Source organism: Delphinus delphis, chromosome 9 (assembly GCF_949987515.2).
Source record: "Delphinus delphis chromosome 9, mDelDel1.2, whole genome shotgun sequence".
Lineage (NCBI taxonomy): Eukaryota > Metazoa > Chordata > Mammalia > Artiodactyla > Delphinidae > Delphinus > Delphinus delphis.
Window position 1 is genome coordinate 28529718 of NC_082691.1, and position 14803 is coordinate 28544520.

The 14803-nt window shown below is 33.7% G+C and overlaps 1 protein-coding gene across 1 annotated transcript in view; it reads right to left on the reverse strand.

Moving 5' to 3' along the window:
• Positions 1-5115: 5115 nt before the first annotated feature.
• SEMA3A (semaphorin 3A) overlaps positions 5116-14803 on the reverse strand; it is a 232672-nt gene continuing 222984 nt past the window's right edge. Inside the window, exons 16-17 of the mRNA XM_060019863.1 lie at positions 7320-7462; positions 5116-5942 (exon numbers count right to left, since the gene is read on the reverse strand). Coding sequence (XP_059875846.1) covers positions 5487-5942; positions 7320-7462 — 599 coding nt within the window. The 3' untranslated portion in view covers positions 5116-5486. The remainder of the gene's footprint in view (positions 5943-7319; positions 7463-14803) is intronic.

Below are 14803 nucleotides of genomic sequence, written 5' to 3' on the forward strand. Positions count from 1 at the left end.
AAGGCAATCTGGAGAAAGAAAAATGGAGCTGGAGGAATCAGGCTCCCTGACTTCAGACTATACTACAAAGCTACAGTAATCAAGACAGTATGGTACTGGCACAAAAACAGAAATATAGATCAATGGAACAGGATAGAAAGCCCAGAGATAAAGACATGCACATATGGTCACCTTATCTTTGATAAAGGAGGCAGGAATGTACAGTGGAGGAAGGACAATAAGTGGCCTCTTCAATAAGTGGTGCTGGGAAAACTGGACAGGTACATGTACAAGTATGAGATTAGATCACTCCCTAACACCATACACAAAAATAAGCTCAAAATGGATTAAAGACCTAAATGTAAGGCGAGAAACTATCAAACTCTTAGATGAAAACATAGGCAGAACACTGTATGACATAAACCACAGCAAGATCCTTTTTGACCCACCTCTTAGAGAAATGGAAATAAAAATAAACAAATGGGACCTAACGAAACTTCAAAGCTTTTGCACAGCAAAGGAAACCGTAAACAAGACGAAAAGACAACTCTCAGAATGGAAGAAAATATTTGCAAACGAAGCAACTGACAAAGGATTAATCTCCAAAATTTAGCTCATACATATCAGGAAACCAAACAGCTCATGTAGCTCATACACACCAGGAAACCAAACAACCCAATCCAAAAATGGGCAGAAGACCCAAATAGACATTTCTCCAAAGAAGATATACAGATTGACAACAAACACATGAAAGGATGCTCAACATCACTAATAATTAGAGAAATGCAAATCAAAACTACAATGAAGTATCACCTCACACCAGTCAGAATGGCCATCATCAAAAAATCTAGAAACAATAGAAAAGGGAACCCTCTTGCACTACTGGGGGTAATGTAAGTTGATACAGCCACTATGGAGAAGAGTATGGAGGTTCCTTAAAAAACTAAAAATAGAACTACCATGTGACCCAGCAATCCCACTACTGGGCATATACCCTGAGAAAATCATAATTCAAAAAGAGGCATGTACCACAATGTTCATTGCAGCTCTATTTACAATAGCCAGGACATGGAAGCAACCTAAGTGCCCATCAACAGATAATGGATAAAGAAGATGTGGCACATACATACAATGGAATATTACTCAGCCATAAAAAGAAAAGAAATTATTTGTGGTGAGGTGGATGGACCTAGAGTCTGTCATACAGAGTGAAGTAAGTCAGAAAGAGAAAAACAACGTATGCTAACACATATATATGGAATCTAAAAAAAAAAAAAATGGTTCTGAAGAACCTAGGGGCAGGACAGGAATAAAGACGCAGCCGTAGAAAATGGACTTGAGGACATAGGGAGGGGGAAGGGTAAGCTGGGACAAAGTGAGAGAGTGGCATGGACATATATACACTACCAAATGTAAAATAGATAGCTAGTGGAAAGCAGCCACATAGCACCGGGAGATCAGCTCGGTGCTTTGTGACCACCTAGAGGGGTGGGATAGGGAGGGTGGGAGGGAGATGCAAGTGAGAGGAGATATGGCGATATATGTATATGTATAACTGATTCACTTTGTTATAAAGCAGAAAGTAACACACCACTGTAAAGCAATTATACTCCAAAAAAGATGTTAAAAAATAAAATAAAATAAAAGCCCAAATCCTTTACATTCAAAATCCTTTTTTTTTTTTTTTTTAGTTTAGTTTGATTTGGTACCTCTGCCTCTGCCTGTGTGTGCTTGCATGTTTGAAATGAAAACCAAGCTGTCTTCTTTGATCAGGTTGACTGTGAAAATGGACATACTATATGAGGCACCATTTCTGTGGCTTCTTTCTCTCTTTCATGTATAGGTCCTCTTAGTATATTAACTTTAAAAAGTATGTTTCTTTAATTAATTACTATAAAAATTGTTACAAATCAAACTAATAGGATTTTGCAGACTTTTTGAAAAATGTTTTCTTCTTTATGGAAACATGTATTTTGCAAACATTAACATTGACTTTAATTATTACAAACAAAATTAAAAAGCATGGATGTCTTTGGCATTAGGCCAATTTATCTCTAACACATTATAACATTGATGTTGAATCCTATTTGTTAAGTGTGTCTTTGAAGCCATGAAACCTGATAGATTACCATTAAAGTGAACACAGATTGTGTTTAAAAAATGAATTCATAAAACAAAGATTTCAAAATGTTATACTAAACACTCCATATTAATAAAATGCTTGCTTATGACCTTCAGGATAGGCAACTTCAATAACAATTATCAGGCGTCTTTGTAGATCCAGAATGAAACCAAACTGATTATGATAATGACACACTATAGAATTTCACCCCCATATTTGCTTTTTAAGTATGGCATAAAATAACAGTATTTAATTTAAAGGGCATTAAATTCACATCATCTCCATAAGTATAGAGCCCAGTTTACAGATGACTACAATGAAGAAATCTGCTAGCAACCTGACTTTGGTTCTCAACCTTTTCTAAACTTATGTTCCTTGACACTATATGCTACATGGAATAGTAAAGACATCTGAATTCAAATATTTTGAAGAAATGTGTATTTAGCAACTGAATACATGCTAAAAGGAATAATTTACAGCAGCAGTTTCATTACATTTTTCTCTCCAGTTTTCTAGTTCCCATCTGAAATGCAATGATAAATACAGATATGGAACGTATTTACTACCTGGCAAAAAAACATGCTGATTGAATGGGCACACAGCTTCTGCCCTTAAATAGCACATAAGCCACCTTGTTACCTATGTGGGAAAATCTTGCATTTTAGGATGACGTTGAACACACTGAAATGGAGTACCTACAAAAAGTTGCATTTTACACTGTCCTTCCTCTTCTTTTCAAAATTATGTACATCTCTGTTGCCTAATGTGTAGGTAGCAAAAATATTAAACACATACCACTGAAAATCACTAAATAATACATAAAATGTAGCAGTAAGTGTACATTTACATTTTGCATTTGATTTCAACTGGGCCATAATTTCTCTGCTGTGCTGTACCTTTTTCCTATTTTAAGATTGCTATAATAATCTGTTCAAGGTCACACGAGTCTCTTAACAAAGTTTCAACTCTGATGATACATGCATAAGCCAAAGTCTATTGAAACTGAATTAAATGGGACATTAATTACTTTTTGTGCAAACTGCCCACCTCAATACCCATTGGCAGAAGATTATGACTGTAATAAGACTTATTTACCTGCATGTTATATCTATAATTTTCTTCGAAAACTTAGACCTGATTTATGAAGACATGTCAGTGGATTTGTTTTTGTTTCTGTTAGTTGAAATCTACACATTCTTTCTATGGGTATTTCATAATGCTAAACAAAATGCATTCAGATATTGGAAGGCATCCCTGAAGTTATACAATCTCTACCCCTTCAAATCCTTTATTTTTGAGGACTAATAATAAGATACTTCTGTTATTGCAAATAAATTTGTTTCAGCTACAAATTTAGAATAAAATGCAACACCGAATTTTAGTAAAGATACTCTATGAGAAATTTTTAAATGACCTATTTTTGGAGCACTCTTGGTTTTTTGATTTATATCTCATTTTTTTTTTTTTCCTCTACAGGAGTCTCTCCTTCAAACAATTTAAAATTTAGCTACCATTTGAGGATGTACTTCTAAAAGTAACATTGTATTAATCATTGGAGCCTAAAATTGAATGTAGAATATTTTTAGGCTCCCATTTGAAACAAACGTCAAAAAATCATTTATTCAAAGTAATCATTAAAACTGAAACATGAGCTTCCATCTGTGAATATTTCAGCTGATAGAGAATTCAAAAAAAGTTCACTGTAGTCTGAGGTGAGAAATTAATGCTGAGTTAATTAGAATCCCAAGACAGCTAGAGTTACAATTTCAATGCTGCTTTCATTAATTAGCAATAAGATGTTTCCTTTGCATTTTTGTGCGTGATGAAGGACCCAGAGAGGGATTCTTGGAAAGATGAGTGCAGTGCAAAACTGCATTGCAATGCTGAAGGTCTTATACATCTTGAAGTCAATGATTCTCAAAGAATCATCTTAGGACAATGAAGCAGGCAAGCCCTTAATTAATAATCTTTTATCTTATTTTATAAGTTGTTGCAGGAGACAAAGAGCTTTACATGTTTTAAGTGTGAGCCGTGTCCTGGAAAATAGTTTGTATAAGTCACTCCCATTGACCTGAAAAGAGTCATGTGTTCTTTAGACAGATAATTGTCTTAAACAAGGTGAGATAAGAGGCAGCTGATAAAAATGTAAACAGAGTTGGGAAATTTGCTTTTAGGAGGTTGTTCTGAATATTACTGATCTCCCTCTTCTCAAAAAAATTAAGTGACAGATAAAATTCCAAATGGAGTCATGAGAGAGAGTTTTTATGTCTCAAATATCAGGCAGGAATTCAAGCGCAGAATTAAGACATTTTCTATTAACATTAAACCAATGCTTACTATTTGCATGAAATATGCAGTTCCTTTTCTCTTTGTGGATCCATTAGGTACAAGAAAATGCATTTACAAATCTATTTCTTTCTTCTCTTTTTTTTTCGGGTTAAATGCTCTGTTTTTCTAAGAACATTATGCAGGTTCTAATTAATTTAGATAATATTTGAAGAAGGGGAAGTTTTTTTTTTAATTCCTCAGAGAAATAAAGCATAATTTATATCCAGATTTTAGGAATTGGTTGTTAATGATGTATATATGTTTCTAGGACAATATTGGTTATTCCTCTTGCAAAACTGAAAACAACATTTTAAAAAAAGCAGCACACATTGGAGTTTTTAAAAACAAAAACTACATAGCACAATAATTGTAAGACAAAAACCTACTCTAGCTTAGAAAAGAGCTACTTTTTTCTGCATATTTGTCATGGTACATTTAAATTATAGTTTTAATAAAATACATCTTTAGATCAAAGCTGGAAGAAGACATCAGTAGTAGATCAGTGTATTCCATTTTTCTTCTGGATGATGGATGGTTTATGTTTTTCGTATTTCCACAGACCGTTTAATTCAGTATCATCTTACTCCTCCGGTACATATAAACACGAGTACTGGTAGACAAAAAATATGCTTGAATCCAACAGTGTTTTGGAATATTCATCAGCTTAGTAAATCCATGCAGTTTAAAACTTCTAGTTCAATAAAATGGCTTTGCTGATGCAGTTTTTCTTCTTTAGATGGCAACATGGCAAATGACATTTTTATTTCTCAGGCAAAGAAGAAAGCAAAACCTGTATAGTGAAATCTCATAGGAAACATTAAGTCACTAGTGTGAACATCTGCATTCACCTGACCTCTATTAAGTGTTGGTATTAGGAAGAAAGGCTGTTAGTAAAGTTACTCATGGACTTAATTTATAATTGGTGGAACTCAGGTGCACTTCCCACCATTGTAAACATCCACATAATGCCATGAAAAAAGTTCATGTATATTGCATTTTTTCCAGTTATTGTCTAGGCAAGTTTCTACTTGTTTGAGGTTTCTAGAGGTAATGCAGTTCAGACACTCCTGGGTGCCCTCTCAAATTCGTGGGTCCTCCTGTTTCTACCTTTCTTATTTTCCTGTAAGTGCTTCCATTTGTTACTGTTCCCTTGGGTATGTCCTGGCCTTTGCCGACGCTGTTTTCGGTCCCTTTTCCAAACTTGTTCGCAGAACTCATCCATTGTGTTCAGGTTGGGGTGGTTGATGAGTTGCATGAAGTCTCTGTACCAGACCTTCTGGCTAGGTGTCATGCTGTTGGAAATTTCTTTGGTCTTAGAGCCATCTCCATCATCATCTTTATGAAGAAGTTCTTCCAAATGCTCTGTGTCGATGACTTCCAGGGTCACTTTAAGAAGAGTTTGCATGAATCCGTGTTCCACGGCATGACAGAGGTAATTGCCTGAATCCTTCCGCTGCAGACTACGCAATAGAAGGCCTTGTTCGGTCCTAATGATATGATCATCCACTCTGATCTAGCAAAAGACAAGATGTAGTAAAATCATACATATTTACAAGAAATATAGGCTCCAAAACTCTGTCTCAGCAAAAATTCAGACTGTGTACTGAGACACATTTTCAGTTAATAAAATTTCTAGTTTAAGAGAAATGACTGCATTTTCCTATCAGGGAAAAGAGTTATACATTTCTTCCAATTGTTTTTAAGAAGCACTGCAAAATATTGCTGTCTCTTGTCTTAATAGAATTTCTCATAATAATTTAAAGTAATCAAGATAATGGGATGAAAGGACAAAGATATACTTTATAAATTTGAAATTAGCTATATAAATATAGGTGAAAGTTAACATTGAATATTGGAATTGGAAATATAGAAACATGATACTAGAAAACAATGCAGCATTAGAATAAATTTAAAATAAGGATGGAAAAAGAGAATAAGTTCAGCAGTTGAGCAACCAGAAAAAACATGGGATTGCATGCTTACTTATTTATTCAATTTCCTAAGTCTTAGATGTGACATGAAGATAGGCTATTTAATATGTCTAACCTCACTTTTATTTTGCATACAGTTTACAAAAGAGATCTCTGAAAGCCACAGCTGGTAATATATAAAATCAACCTTAACATTTATATGATGTGATTACATGTTTGAAGACTGCTTCAACTGTCAAAAGAGATAACAGAAGGGCTTTTACTTCTACATTCAGATTATGTTTGTAAAATTGTCTGCACATTGTACATTCACAAATCACCTACATACTATGGTTACCCTATTTAACACTTTTTAAAAAGTTTTAAAGGCTCACAGTACTCACTGAGATTTTCTATGTATATGTTTTTTAAAATTTTACAGAGGAATAAATGGATCCACAGAGGAGGAAGATTTGTGTGAAACTACATGCACAGTTCACATCAGAGTTCATAACTGTACCTCAGAACCTTTATCCAAAATCTACTACTCCTTTCCCTTAACTGCCCCTTCCCATTTGAGGAGGAAGTTAATGGAGAAAGGAAAACATGTTTGGAGAGCAGAATTAATTGAACAAAAGTTAAAATTAGTAGAAGGATTAGATTTTTTTCTTGTATATGAATGTAGATAACATAATTGTTTTGTAGATAACTCCAGGAAGAAAAAAGAAGTCTCTAAAATATATCCCCAAACAGCTTCTGAGACAAAACTCTTACCAGTTCACCTTTGTTTCTCTAACTCCTATCACAAAGCCTGTCATAAAATCAGCCTTCAATGAATACTTGTTTAATGAATGAGTATTGGTATGTTAAGAAAAGAATAAATATTCACTACTTTTTTTTCCCCTCTCAAGTCAACCGTGCTGGGGTCACTTAACAGCATATGTCATATAGAATTAATCCAGTCAGTTTCTTTCCTATACCTCTTCTTTTCGCTCTTCATTTCGCCTCTGGAATTGCCAATAGACCAGAGCTCGCTGTGATTTTGGACTGCATTCCAGGAACGTGCTACTATTTTCTACTCCATAGATGATTCTTTCTTCAAAGCTGTGGCCATGGTGATTATCTGGCCGGTGATGAGGAAATGAAATGAGAAAATGTTAGAGAAGTAAACTCAACTTTCCAAAGTATTTATTCAGAAATTCAGGAGATGAATTTGTTGCCAAGTTGGAAGTCTTTTCCAATTTGATTGAAGATGGCAGAAATGACAAGGTTTCAGAATTCAAGTGTCTACTAAATAGACTAATTATTTCAGTATGGGTTATATAAAGCATATACAGAGATTTGTCTACCAGAAGATAGCATTACATTAACAAAATCAGTCATGTGTGCAGTATAACTATACATTTATATGCCATGATAATACTCTCCAAGATATTATTTTCATTGTAAAACTCTATGCTCTGACTAATGGTGCCAGTGAATTTCTGCCACAATTCTCCAGCAGAAAAGTTATTCGATTGGGTTTTTGGAAATAAGAGTCCATTTCTGAGAACTTAATTTTGCCTTTTTGTGTTTGTTTTTCATCTGTAAAATTAAATTTACCAGCCAGTAATATTTATCTAGTATTTTACAGAAGGTAGAGTTCAGGAAGTTTATACTCCCCAACAGCAACCCTTAAATAATCCACAAGTTTGATCTGAAGATCAATTGGTGTGAAACGTTTGGGATGGTTCAGAAGAAAGACGCACAATTATAATGCAATGTGGTTTCAATTGTCCTTATTTTAAAATGACACATCTTTTATTATTTTCAAGAATTAGGCTAAAGAAGATGGCAAGAATATGTAATAAAATGCAGCAATAAGAAATTCTGTTTCCTGATTAAGTTTCTATTATTTTACCCTTTATGTAACCTCCTTCAATGTGGTAAATGAAACACAGTTAAGATCAAAAGTACGACACGGGGTGTCTAGGTAAAACTCATTTAGAGAAGAAAAACTCCTTGTTATCTTGTTTAATCCTGTTTCCTTTATGACATCCTGTACAATCTGGAACTCATTAAATTAATTTAGAAAATAATAAATATATTTTCACATGCACAGAGGGCTGACAGTGTAGACAGATGAAAAATTTTTGTTTTCTTCTTCAAACTCCGCTAGATTTTTAATTAAAAAAATGTTTCCCCCTTTTTTGCATCACTTTGACAGTTTTACTCTTGTTATAACTATCTGAGTACTTCTGTCTGTCACAGACAGTATGATTTGCTCTAAGTTTAAAACTTCCCAAAATCCTGCTTCCATCCAATTCCCATACACAGCCTATGGCCATCATCTCCTATTCTCACCCTTCCTATAGTCAATCTTCTGCCTGCATTTGCTATCTCCAGGGATGTCAGTCCCAGTGCTTTTTCCTTTATTGTTCTAGGTGTGAAACAAAACTCTTCTAATATTGGGAAGTATCTGTCTCTTCTTATTTAAAAGATGAATACTCTAGAAATAATAAAAAACAGGAAATGACTGAAATGTAAAGAAACAATATTTAACTCATTCCAAGTCACAGTTTATTTCATGTTGGAGATATGTATATCTGTGTGTCAATATATACATGCACTATGGTAGTGTTTTTCTTTTCCCTCTGAAATTATTAGTATATCTTTGATTGAATAGATATGGCACATGTTGCTGTGCTAGTTTGCAAGACATCTGCTTCCTTGGATAGAGATGAATTGAGTGTCTATGTCCAACACGAGCTGGGAGATCTGTGATTCAGGAGCTACCATGAATAATTAGAATGCCTTGTCACAGAGGTTTTTAGAGTTTACATAGAATGCATTTTTTTTTCTGCTAATGGTTGTGCAGTTTAAACTTATTTGATTTAGAAATTATTTTACTTGTAATATTATGCAACCTGAAAAAAGGTGGAAATCTGCAATATGCAACAACATGGATGAAACTTGAAGACGTGCTAAGTGAAATAAGCCAGTCACAGAAAACCAAATACTGCATGATTCCACTCAGATGAAGTATTTAAAGTAGTAAATACTCGTAAAAGCAGACAGTAGAATGGTGGTTGCTATGGGGTGGGGGGGGGGAAGGGAAATGGGGAGTTGCTAGTCAATGGGTATGACATTTTAGTTATGCAAGATAAATGAGATCTTGAGATCTGCTACACAACATTATGCCTACAGTGAACAATACTTCAAATTTTGTTAATAGGGTGGATCTCATGTTGTGTTCTGACTCTAATAAAATAAAAACATAAAAAAATATTTAATTAAAAAAAGAAATCCTATTACTTTTAGGAAGTAACTTTTCATTCAATATCTACATATTACTGAATCATAAGATATATGACAGCATGATAACACAGAAAAAAATCAGCTGGATTTAGAGACAAACAGTATGGTTATCCACCAGTATCTTCTGTCTTGCCAGCCATGCCTCTCAGGTCTAGTTTTCTTGTAGAAATTTATGATAATACTTGTCTCTCATCTAATTTGTCCAAGTTACTATAGATATCTATAGAAATCTAAGGTATAAATAAGTTATTGCTCTCAAACATAGAGATCTGTATAAATCCTTCAGTACATTAGTTGATACTCAGATAAGAAAAGCAATGTAACTTGTATAATAAGAAATAATAGAGCTTAATATAAATGAAACATCTATTAGGTACATTTTCAAAAAAGTCACTGTTTGTCTTCTCAATTAATTTAATCATTCTAACTGATCCATAGAGAACTTTCTGTCACCTCTAGAGTCTTGGGAAATCTACTTAGTTTTTAGTTTCTCTCCAAGATCTCTGGTGACAGCAAATGTTTCCCAAAGCCCATTAAAGAAAAGAATTCTCTTAGTGGTAAATGTTTCCTGAATTTAAAAAATATTCATGTTACTTATCTATAGTAGAATCTAATAAATTTATACCAAGTTGTTTTTGGTTTAATATAGCAATAGGCCATGGACTTCAAGAAATATCATGACATTCAGATACTTTCCCACCTGAATAAGATAAGAAGCACAACTGGTGAATTTGGTTCACTGTCTTGGTGTCTTAATAACTACTCTTGCCAATACGTTAAGGATTCATTCCCCTCTAAGTTGGCCCTTTCTTTCTCTCCTTTGTCGAAATTGAAAGCAAAACAAAATCTTCTAGTTAGTAAGCAGTGAAGCTAAAAGTCCTGTCATATTAACTATCAGTCTTAGTATACAGAGGTACTACTCTCTTTCTTTGGTTTGAGAGTCTCCTACTGTATGTTCTGTTAGATTCTGCGACTGCCAAAAAATAGAAGAAACTAAATATCTTTTGAATACACTTGTTTCTCTTAATTCCTCTGCAGTAGAATGTTTCTATCATCAGCAACTTTTAATTTAGGACCAGAACTTTCATTCACAGTGGCCTCAGCCAAGCATTCATATATTTGGGTGCTTTGACGTCACACCCTGTAAACATTTTTTCTGTTAATTTCTCCACACTCGATACCTTATAAACAGATACTCAATAAATATTTAATTTTAAATTTATTTTTATACAATTCTTACCAGTTACACTCCATTTACAGTTATTACCAAATATTGGTTATATTCCCCATGTTGTATAATATATCCTTGCAGCTGATCTTACACCCGATAGACTACTGGAAGGCACTCAGTAAATATTCATTCCCTTTTCTGACCCTTCTATCCCAACCACTTGAGTAAATTTTGTACAACATAGGAAACATTAGGGGTCTAATAACAATATGTTTTTCTCTCTCTTCTTTTCTCCCTCCTCTCTTCCCCCCCATAACCCCTTTATCCCATCTCTGTCTCGTTCTTTCCCTCTCTTTCTCTCAAAAAAAAATTTAACAAACAGGAACAACATTTTGATTCTTGACTTCTAAACTTATTAGATTTTCAATTTTTTGGATGCCAAATACACTATCATTTTGACTGTTATTAAAGCAAACAGCTCTGCATAGAAATGGTGGCATAGAATATAGCTGCACTATAAGTATTTTTCAGAGCATATACTGTTGAACTCATAAATACACAATATAAATCAAAAGCTCACCTGAGAAAACATTGTTGATTCAAGATTTCCTGAAGGATATGAAATCTTGCACATTCAGGTAAATCTAATCTAAAATCTCTCTCTGGATTACAGTTGAAACAAGAGCAGTTTACATGAAACACATTGTTTTAATCCCATGATATAATTGATTTTATTGAATCCTGTTGAGTGGGGTCCCTCTGATCTGTTGAGGGAACCCATAAGCAATACTCTATGTATTCGCTCACTGTGTTTATGTCCCACTGTTGTTGACTATGGTGTTCATCTTTGGGAAATTTTTCTAATGTTAGTTTTTAGGAATTATTGAGATTCGCTTGAACAACTGAATTTTTTAATGAACTTTGTGACTCACCACTTGATCATATTTCTCCCCCCACATTGGCTGAAAAAAACCATTAAACAAATTTATGTCTTACCCTTGTAACTTCTTAGTAAATATGTTCTTGTCACATGCCTGGTTTTGTTCTCTGTCAGTACATCTGCTTTGCCTGTGTGACATTATTGCTGCCTTTATCCTATCTTTGCTTTTAATCAAACAATTGCAAATTGTCTGAAATATATTAGGTCACTTATCAATTACAGACAGCATATACTTTTTATACTCCCCTTAAATATTTTTTGTTATTAAAATATATCTACATACAAATAATAGTACATTGTCTGGATACAGAGGTAGTCATAAATATGTGAGGTGATATTACTGTTATTGCTGTTCTTGTGATAGTTTCAACTGTTTATTCAAAAATTAAAATCCTTTATTGAGAAGCCCTAATGAGACAAATTATGAACTCCTTCCCAGCATCAATTCTGCTCTCTCACCCATATCAAAAAAAAGTATTGCTTCTTCTATGCTTTCAAAAAATCTCTTTTTACATGTATCTTTAGAGCACATGCAGTCTTATTTGTTACAATTTTTTATTAATCTGATTATCTCCCTCATACTGTGCATTCCACAATTTGGGCACAAGGTAGTCATAAACCCTTAGCTGATGTTTGCTGAATAGCAAATCCAGGTAACAGTTTCCTCTGCATTTAAAAGCTGAAATCTCATGTAACTTTGACATTTTCAAGGCACAGAGTTATCATAATTACATAAATGATTAAGAGTTTGATCAATTAAAAATGGTATAGGGTTTATAACCCTCATTATGACAGAATACATTACTGCACTGTAAACATTTCAAGTCTTCTAAATTTGTTAAGCTTTATAATGTTGTAAGAGTTGACTTGAGATATGGTAGAAGATGATGATGACTAATCAAGTGTACTCCAAAATCAAAAATTTCAAATATGGGATAATAAGAAGAGAAAGATATTTGAGAAATTATATGAATGTATTCTCATATCTCCAGGGACACCTATATCTCTAAACGATGTCTAGGCCAATAAGTAATTTTTCCAGAAAGAAAGCAATTTCATTATAATCAATTTAAAACTACTTTTCATACATAGAAAGCAATGATTTTGAATACAAACTTTTGTCATGAATATTACTAGTAGACAAGAAGGGTGAGTTGTTAAATTGGCATAATGAATTCTTATGGGTTGAAGTGAATAGTTAGAGCAAAATAATTGAGAACATTAAAATTATTTTTAAAGCATCACAGTGTGTTTGAATAACACATATTACAATATGTTACAGCTGTTAATGACAAGAAATAATGTTTTTAAGGAAGCAATCTTCAATTAACCATTTCCTCTTTCAGTGGGATAATTTATGGAAATGAAATGAGGCTAATAAGCCAGAAAGAATGGGAGGAAAGAAAGAAGTTAAATAAATTGCTTCCTTTTGTAACAACAAAAAGTCAAGATATCCATCATTTGGCCAGAAATATCACGTTGCTAAAGGCCTTATTTAGTATTTGATTCTCTTCCAATATAGCAGAAACAGAAGGCATCACATTTCAGCTTTCCATTTATTTCACTCTCCATTTTAACCCCATAAATGTCTCCCAAGATTGAAATGCTAATAATGTAAGAATCTTAGGAAATTTGATTTCATGTAGAAAAGACAGAGATAGGTGAGGTAGTGAACCATATATGTATTCAACTATTTGATCTCTGCTGTCATTTTTGATATTCTCATCCTTTAGGTTATTAAAAAGCTGAATTTCATAAATAATGAAACAATTTGGGAGAGGGAAAATAATTGCAAATTATTTTAAATATTTAGCAAATTCAATTAGTTGCCAAACTACATAAAGAGAAATCTAATTCCACTTGTTTTCATCACATTGTAATTTTAATATTTTACACTGTGAATTTTTTGCCAATATTATTCAATGTAAAAGGTCAAGCAAAGGAGGAAAGGAAATGTTGTCCACCAACTCATGGTGACACAGAAAGCTGGAGATATGCACTTCTTATTATAAACAACATTACTTAGATTTTTCTTACTGGATTCTGATTATTTTGTCCAGAAATACAACTGGTACTTTATCAATAGAAAAGACTCTAATTTGACTTCAAGTGGATGAATAATAAATATCTCCTAAAGTAGCAGTAGCTGAAAAGGCATTTCATGGATGAATCAATAACTCTTGGGAAGCTATAAAATATTTAAAAATAAAAAAAGAAGGGTTTCCCTGGTGGCGCAGTGGTTGAGAGTCCGTCTGCCGATGCAGGGGACACGGGTTCGTGCCCCAGTCTGGGAAGATCCCACATGCCGCAGAGCGGCTGGGCCCGTGAGCCATGGCTGCTAAGCCTGCCCGTCCCGAGACTGTGCTCCGCGACGGGAGAGGCCACAACAGTGAGAGGCCCGCATACCGCAAAAAAAATAATAATAAAATAAAATAAAAAAAGAAGACAAAAGTTTCACTCATCCTTAACACTCATCCTTGACATTCATGTATATTTTGGGCCTGACTGAATATTAAGATGGTTAACAACTGATTTAATAATCTTATATACTGTAGTGCACTTAACACAAATTTACAGCTATATAACAGGGGTACTAGTTGTTTATTCATCACAATAATGCTTAGTATAATATTTCTCCAGTGTTTTGTGTGATGCTTATACCAGCTAGTTTCTCAGTAAATGTTTGCTGCATGTGAGTTTGCATGCATACATGTGCCTAGAAATGTGTGCATATGTATTAAAGTCCATATGCTCAATACATCTATTTCTCAAGTGCAAAAAAGACTCAATTAATGAAACCTTAGAGAACATTTAAACTTATAATTTATCAAATTGCTAAAATAAATTTAAATTTTACACTATTTTGTTTTATGCCCTAAATTAAGATCTGTCTCTGGTGCTGGGAAATAATTATCAAGCAGAATACAGCACTTCGAATTTTACAATTCAAGGAGTTTCCAGCTTTCCTTGAATTCACAGATACCTGTGGATTTGTGTTTAAATGCTCTTGTCAGTGTATATATAGGTAGATGGATAAACAGAGAGATATGACTAGG